General features: G+C 40.6%; 1 protein-coding gene across 1 annotated transcript in view; it reads right to left on the bottom strand.

Moving 5' to 3' along the window:
• Positions 1-3207: 3207 nt before the first annotated feature.
• Positions 3208-9164, bottom strand: part of phf14 (PHD finger protein 14) — a 95321-nt gene continuing 89364 nt past the window's right edge. The window contains exon 17 of the mRNA XM_063010241.1: positions 3208-3258. Within this exon, the coding sequence (XP_062866311.1) occupies positions 3216-3258 (43 nt within the window). The 3' untranslated portion in view covers positions 3208-3215. The remainder of the gene's footprint in view (positions 3259-9164) is intronic.

Genomic DNA, 9164 nt, shown 5'->3' with positions numbered 1-9164 from the left:
AATAAAGTTTATAGATGATCACATGGACAAACAAAAGTTCTGTTGCTGTCTGAAACCCAATGGCAATATAAAGCTCACTTGATTGTATACAGCGTCGCACATGTTCCATGTGTCCACACACCACACCAACTGGCCATGAGGTGTCATATTAATTTAAGCATATGCCCAGTACTATTTGGGAATTGAGAAGCTCCCTAGTCTGCCAGCATGTGACTGGAAGTGTGACATTTGACAGAAGACTGATTCAGACTGGCTGCTGTCAAGATGAGACGGTGAATGGAGAAGAAAGAAGATATTGTTATTTGATTGACACTTTTTTTTATCATGATGCACAGAGTGAGCCTGGTCACAAACCACAAAAATGGTAACTGCAAAATTGGAAGTGTCTCATTTCCTTTATATAACTGATTTATTACACAATTATTAGCAATTTTTGTGGCTGAAACACAAGTTCAATAATTATGATGGGTGTCCCAATACTTTTGTCCATATAGTGTAGCATATCAAGGTTACCTTTTACCTTTTGCATGTTATTAGGTGGTCAGTAAATGTATAATTACTCAGAGATATCGACTAGCTGCGCCAGGGTGCCACCCGTAAACATCATCAACCCGTTAAGCGTACGCAGTTTTTAACTCACACTTTGTTGAGTAAATCGCCTGATGTGTTTGATCTTCAGATGAGGTAATTTTAAAGACGGTGGGCAGCATGAGCCCTGTGCTCCTCAGGAGCAGAATCACTATTTTTGGTGGGGGCGAGGCGGCAGCTCAGTACGTAACAGATGGTATTTGGAAGAGAACGAGGCAGAGTTTACAGTAAACAGATTATTTATACCTGGCAGGTCATGGAGAGCACGAGAACATCACGAATGTTTGGTAATGGCACAACCTGACAAGCATTAGGTTGAATACGCTCAGGGGACGAACAAACTTTCCATCTTATTCTTGAAACACAGCTTCTTAAAACACCTAAAAACCCAAGAACCTGCTACTGTTTACTGTCCGTGATCATATTTCATTTTGTGTATTTATATTTTAAAAAATCAGGCGCCCAGGTGGTACAGCGGGATCTGAACACCTCGGTTCGAATCTCGGCCACCGGTCGGCTGGGCACCATCTGTCGGGCACAATTGGCAGTGCCTGCAGCAGACAATAATGCTGAGTGGGATGTCCGGACTAAGTGGGCGAGGTCTTCAAACGAAAAAGAAGGGGTCCACTAGGAATGCGCACAGGTCGGAGGAGGCGTGAGCAGATTGACTACGCTAAATCGGGAGAAAGAGGGGAGAAAATGCATAAATAAATAGAACAAAATATCTGCCAGGGCAGTCAGGTGGCGCAGCTAGCATATCAGAGCTGACATCTCAAACTCGCCATTTTATCAGCTCCACTTACCATATGGAAGCATTTTGTAGTTCTACAATTACTGACTGTTGTCCATCTGTTTCTCTACATACTTTTTACCCTGACACTGACATGGTGGTGGTGTGTTAGTGTGTGTTGTCCTGGTATGAGTGGATCAGACACAGCAGCGCTGCTGGAGTTTTTAAATACCATGTCCACTCACTGTCCACTCTATTAGACACTGCTACCTAGGTGGTCCACCTTGTAGATGTAAAGTCAGAGACGATCTCTCATCTATTGCTGCTGTTTGAGTTGATCATCTTCTAGACCTTCATCAGTGGTCACAGAACGCTGCCCACGGGGCGCTGTTGGCTGGATATTTTTGGTTGGTGGACTACTCTCAGTACAGCAGTGACCGTTAGGTGTTTAAAAACTCAATCAGCGCTGCTGTGTCTGATCCACACATACCAGCACAACACACACTAACACACCACCACCATGTCAGTGTCACTGCAGTGCTGAGAATGATCCACCACCTAAATAATACCTGCTCTGTGGGGGTCCTGTGGAGGTTCTGACCATTGAAGAACAGCATGAAAGGGGGCTAACAAAGCATGTATGAAACAGATGGACTACAGTCAGTAATTGTAGAACTACAAAGTGCTTCTATATGGTAAGTGGAGCTGATAACATGGGTATAAAAACAAGGAGGTGGTTTTAATGTTATGGCTGATCAATGTATATCAAAATAGCAAAAAGCTAGCAGAAAACTGAATTCAAAACTTGTGTCCAGTGGGTCTGTATTAGAAAGAGTTTATAGATTATCATAAATAGATAGAGGTACAGAGTCAGAGCATAGACAGATCTATGAATAGATCTATGCAAAAATCGATTTTTGTTGTTGTTGTTGTTTGTGGAGCAGCTAGGGAATGCATTAAACTCTGGCATTTGCAGCATATTGTGAACACAGCATGATAGCATCTCAGCACCGAGTAAGTAGCTCTTAGCCTGTACGCGTGCAGTAGCGAAGGGCATCTAAATGAACCCCCACGATACTCACGTCAATCTGTTAGGATGGTATTTCTGAATCACTGGCATTTATGGTTCAAACGCACATCAAAACCGGAAATCAGCAAACCAAAAAAAACAAGTCTTTTTTAAAAGTTCACATGTAATCATCGTTCGTCATTTTCACTCACCGTTTTAACCTGGTCAGGGCAGCTGTACCGCCTGGAAATACCAACCACCAACTAAACTATCAGGGCCAGTTCTTCACAAAGCGCCAAGCACTTACTCACTCACCCATCTGAGAGGCGACGTAGAGCAGCCAGGTACCATCTGCATATAAAGACGGGGAGGAAACAAGAAACTCTATAGACAGGCAAGTATCAAACCCAGATCCTCAGGACTCACCCCACTCTACCAGGTCTTCCAGTTTAGTGGCACTGAATGTCAAATAGCATATTAGGTTCTCCATAGACACATTTCTTTTTTCCTGACCTTGGCTGAAGTGATCTGAACGGCTCCAAACTATATTCCACATACACAACTGATACAGTAAATGATACAGTAAATATAAGTAGAAATACACAACCAATACTATAGTAAACACTGAATTCAGAAGAGCCTGAGATATAAAAGCACAATATCTTTTTAAACTCAACTTTATAGGAAATGCAGAAGAATTCAGAAATATCCGGCGCAGGCGTGAGTTGCAGCAAGGCCACGCGGTGTCTGTGTGAGTTACACCGTCCATAAAAGTGTAATAGGGAGACAATCAGTAGCTCATATCAGTAAAGTTTAGTCGGGTATTTACCTTTTTATAGCGGCGTAAATTTCACACCTACTGAGCACAATGAAAAACAAAACAATGTTTTATCTTACAGCGAGAGCAGGTACAGAAGAGTCCTTCAGGGTCCTACACACACACACACATACACACACACACACACACACACACACACACCATGACTAGCTAGATAAACATTTTACACATTAAATAAATGACTAATATTAATACATTTAAAAAGTACAAATTGAAAATAACCAGCAACTGCAACAACTACAACATAACATCTATAACATGTACAACATTACCAGTATTAAAACCATCCCAGTACAAACACTACATCTACAACATGTACACAATACCAGTATTAAACCCAGCCCAGTACAAACACTACAGCTACATGTACAAAATACCAGTTTTGAAACCATCCCAGTACAAACACTACAGCTACAACATGTACAAAATTACCAGTATTAAAACCACTACAGCTACAAACACTATATGTACAAAATACCAGTATTAAAACCAGCCCAGTACAAACACTACAGCTATACATGTACAAAATACCAGTATTAAAACCTGCCCAGTACAAACACAACACCTACAACATGTACAAATTCCAGTACTGAAACCATCCCAGTACAAACACTACAGCTATAACATGTACAAAATACCAGTATTAAAACCATCCCAGTACAAACACTACAGCTATAAGATGTTCAAAATGACCAGTATTAAAAACCAACCAATAAACGCTACAACACTTACTACTATTGCTAAACAACCACTAGTACCACTATATGTAGTTACAACAACAATACGACTAAAACCAAACCTACAATTACATCTACACCTACAACACCGTAATCACCACAATTACTACTGAACTACTACTACACAACTACTACCACAACAACAGTTACATTAGCAAATACAACACCAACAACTACAACCACCATAATCACAACTACTACTAAACAACCACTACAACTAAACTAAACAACTACTACCAAAACAATTACTAGTTCAACAACTATTATTAAAACCATTATGAACTACATAAACAAACACCAATACACTGACAAATACAACTTCTACTACAATAAATACAACTAGTACTTTTATTACTACAAAAAAAAAACAGTTGGTGTAGCCATTACCTACCCCAACAACCACAACTACAACCACTATTACTACGAAACAACCACTCCTACATGACTACTACCACAAACATGATTACTTAAACCAATTTCATTACCTAATAATACGACTATACTGGAAACTATGATAATAAATACAACTATTACTACTTCTCCAACCACTAAACAACCACTAAACAACCACTAATACAAACTACACTGAATACTACGACTTTATGTTGCTGCAACTATAACCAATACTATTACCAGAAATACAGTTACAACCACTAACAACTGTACTACACTAATAACTTCTACCAATACTCAATACTATTACCAGAAATACAATTATAATCATTACTGCACTCAACTTCCACCACCATTACTACTACTGAAATTAAAACTAAAACTACCATAGAATTTATATTACTATTAACACTACTACTAAACAACCATTTAAAACAATTTCCACTACAACCACATTTACAACCATCAGAACAACAACTATTACTAACAAGACTCACTTGCAGTAATGATGGTTGTAAATGTGGTTGTAGTGGAAATTGTCCTTGTTAATTTAGTTAAAGTAAAATTAATAGCAGTTGTTGGTGCAGTTGTTTTAAGTGGTTGTTTAGTTGTAGTAGTATTATTAGTAATAATGGTTGCAGTGATGTATTAGTAACAAAATAATAGCAATACTAATAACAACAAAACAACAACACAATAATAATAATAATAATAATAACAATAATAATAATAATAATAATAATAAGTTATTATCTAGAAGTTGAACTGAGAAGAACTCAGGTAGTCAGATTTAGCATCTCTGTTATAAAACATTCTCATCTTTTATGTTCGGTACTTCGGGTCATTAACGTGTACAGCTCCTGCATGTCAGTGACCCTTTTATTACCACTCTCCTTGATGAGTGTGTGTGTGTGTGTTTGTATGTGTGCAGAGGTGTAAAGAGGTAGAAAATAGCACACCGAGAACCCAGAACCGTCTGAGTGCATTAAAGGAGTCGCAAATGGTTCTGTCACAACAGAGCTGAGTGTTGAAAAGGTCGGAGCAGATGCGCTCGCTGCTACTCAGAGCTGTTATTTCTCATAGCAATTAAAACACAGACTGAACACGTACGAGGGACAGAAAAAAAGATAATATACAGTATAAACATCTTATAACACACAGAAACGTTACTGTTTTAAAAACTTTCAGAAAACATTTCTAAAGTATGTGGACACCTGACTATAAGCTTTATGGAAATCCTTTGCCAAAACTGTGGGCATTATTGGCCCCATATTTGCTGCTATAACAGCCTCCACTCTTTTGGAAACTGTCCAACAAGATTTTGAAGTGTCATTAAGTTGTCTGTGACATTCATTGAGCTCTGGGACCAAAAGACCTGGCTTGTAATCAATCCCGAAGGTGTTTAATAAGTTTTTATTTATTTATTATTATTACAGATGCCCATTCTGATGCAACCCTCTATTATATATATATATATTATTTAATTTTTCTGTGTTTCCAACCTTTTTCCCCCCAATTTTCTCCCCTAATCTAGTCGTGTCCAATTACCCTGATCGCGTCCTCTACTGATTCAACCCTCCACCGCTGACTGAAGACGCTTCTCACCTGACACACGCCCCCTCCGACAAGTGCTCAGTACAGACTGCATTTTTTACCTGCACGAGTCAAGTTCATAAATCAGCACTGTGCACGGAGAGCCACACCCTGATCAGCATTATTCCTCAGCCCTGTGCAGGTGCCATCAATCAGTCAGCAGGGGTCGTAATTGCACCAGTTATGAGGACCCATGATCCGGCTTGCCCCTAACTCTATGAACAACAGCCTATCGTTGTTCATGCAGCCGCCCAGCCCAGCCGGGTGGCAGAGCTGAGATGTATTCAAATCCCAGCTCTGGAATGTTAGTGTATTTTACCGCTGCGCCACCTGAGCGGCCTGCAACCCTCTTATTTATCCGGGCTTGGACCCGGCAGTAAGGGTGCACTGATGTGTCCCTCTAATTACTAGGTTCACATAATGATATGCGCCATCTGTATTTGTAAACCCAACCCGGGATTGGAACCCTCAGAACTCAGCTCCTAGCACTATGCCGATTTTACACACCTGCTAGTGATGGTGTGGCTGAAACACATGGGTCACGGTGGGTCCAGAACCTTCCAAAAAACAATGTGACCAGTGCAGGAATACATGCTGGACAAGACACCAGGGACCCTGGAGCTGATAGTCACCCACATTGTTTGCTTTGCCACTGTGTCACACCATCCATCCCTCCACCATCACACACTGTAAAATCCAAACTCCTTGAGTTTTCTAGCCAGCAACCCTGAAGTAAATATGGAAGAAACAAAATATGGTACCTGGTAGCATTTTACCACCAGTCATCCATCCTGCTATCATTTCTTACATCTTTCCATCATTCTACAGAAACGCATTGATGTTCCTGCTTGAATTTTTGAACCTACATCCATCAAACTCGGTACAAAAGATTTAACCACTGACCTGAAGCATTTAACTGGATTTGAAACAGACAGAACTCATTTATTCAACGCTGTGGTCCTTTCTTTCATCCCTCCATTCTGACACATCATTGGATTTGACACGTCTTACATTTTGATGACTTAATCTATCAAAGTTGGAGCAAAGATCACCTGAACAAAAAAACCTCAAGGCCTTTTGGGATTGTTTTAATTCTCCATCCTGTTACACAGCCCTATTTTTGACCAAATTCCATCCACACAGCAGTAATGTGTCTGTCCTGCTATCTTATCATTCATCCCTAAATCCTTTCACAGCGAGCCATTGATCTCGATGCTCCTTGAAACGTCTATCTAGAGTTAGCAAACCTCAGCAGAAAAATTCACGTGTCCAACTGAAGCACGTGCGGTGCTGCATTTCATTCTGAAAGCTCTCATTTATCTGGGCGTGTAATTCTTTCCTTCACCCTTCATTATTTCAGAGAAACCTGCTAATATTACCAGTTCTTTGAAATTTTAAACTACAACATGTAATAAATGCAGCTCCTGACCTGAGATCACATCTGCATTTTATGTAGAGTATTAATCGAACACATTTCTTTACCTGAACTCAATAATTACAAGGCATGTCCTCATACTTTGTGTATTTAGTCAATTTTCCATTTAAAGATAGTCTTACTAGGGTCATGAATAGTTCATCAACTGGACTGTTTAATCTTACAGGAGATGGAAAACAGTGTCAGCATCAAACTGGGGAGTTAAGGGGCTTGTCCCAGTACAGTCTTCCAGACTCCCAGTACATGATCTGAACCACAAAACCCATTTTAGGGTCCAGTTTACCACAATATTCATGCCTGTACCATCAGTCGTTTCCAGTCCTCATCTGTAACGTGAGTATTTTAAGCCTCCGGTCGTTCGCGCGGTGCATGCTTATCATTAAAACCTATTTGGTATGCAGATGGTACGTGTGTTCGAGGGTGTTCGGGCCACTCCAACATTAACACGCTGTTCGTTGTTATTAAAGCCCTAATGACATCCTCCTCGCACAGCATGCTGGGAAAAGGGCTGCAGGGGGGCTCACGAGCTGACGGAACTCACATACAAAGCACATCAATCGCCGGCGTCCTTCGTGCCCTGCGGAGAAAAAAAAGCGACAGAGCCCTCCAGATAATGTCTTTCATGGTTCAGCGGCCTTACAGGGGTTCCCCTCCCACACGGCCTTGAAAAATGGGCAAATTAATAGTTGCTTTAAAACAAAACAGAGTTACACCCCTCGATGCACAAACGCCAGAAAGCACGGCACCTTCAAAACCAGGAAGCGCAGCAGCGGCGAAATACAGAGATCTAACTGATGCTAATGCAGACCAGTCCAAACACCTCCTGGAGATTTGTGACCATATTTATATACAATCAGCTGGAAAATGATCGCATCCCTGGTAAAGATGAATAAGGGATGAATTAGCTCAAGCTGGCATCATAGGGCCAAAAGTATGTGCACATTACTTCCAATTATTGACTTCAAGTGCTTCAGCCACACCCACCACTGGAATAGAATAGAATAGAATAGAATGCCTTTATTTGTCATATATACATGTACGTGTACAGTACATGAAATTCTTTCTTCGCCTATGCCAGCTTGTTTGGAAGCTGGGGTCAGAGCGCAGGGTCAGTCAATGTACGGCACCCCTGAAGCCGAGAGGGTTAAGGGCCAGCCCCTGAGCATAAAACAAGGTCAATAAGGACACAATCTGATCTCAAGCATGTTTCCCTTTCTGGTAAATCCTCTCATCCAGCATCAGTGTGTGACCTCACAAATGCACTGTTGACTGAATGAGCACAAGTTCTGATAGACACACTTCCACAAAGGAGTACAGGCTGTTATGGCTGCAGGTGTGTGTGTGTGTGTGTGTGTGTGTTGGGAGTATTTCAGGTATTCCTAGCCAAAGTATGTACACTATATAGACAAAAGTATTGGGACACCCTATTACTTTATAAAAAGGAAAATACATGTTTCTAACTTTGCAGAAACAGTTTAGGAAGGCCTATTCCTGTTACAGCATGACTGTGCCACCCCTGTCCACAAAGCAAAGCTCTATAAAGACATGAGCCCACTAAACAGCTCTGGAATGAACTGGAACATCAACTGAGGCTTTCATGACCACCATATAAATGACTAAATGGACACATATTCCAAGAGCTGCCTTCTCAGAACAGTGGTGGTTGTTATAGCTGGAAAATGTGATGTCTAACACCCTCATGGTCAGGTGTCCAAATAGTTTTGACCATATAGTGTAGCTATATAAAACATCAGCAGCTAAAGAGGAACAAGAAATATGGACACTATTATTAGAAAAATTATTATTAGAAAAAACAACATAAAATGATAAGCCTATTTCTA

This window comes from Trichomycterus rosablanca, chromosome 2, assembly GCF_030014385.1.
Source record: "Trichomycterus rosablanca isolate fTriRos1 chromosome 2, fTriRos1.hap1, whole genome shotgun sequence".
Taxonomy (NCBI): Eukaryota; Metazoa; Chordata; class Actinopteri; order Siluriformes; family Trichomycteridae; genus Trichomycterus; species Trichomycterus rosablanca.
Note: the sequence above shows the minus strand (reverse complement) of the source record. Positions and strands in the feature narration are given on the sequence as shown.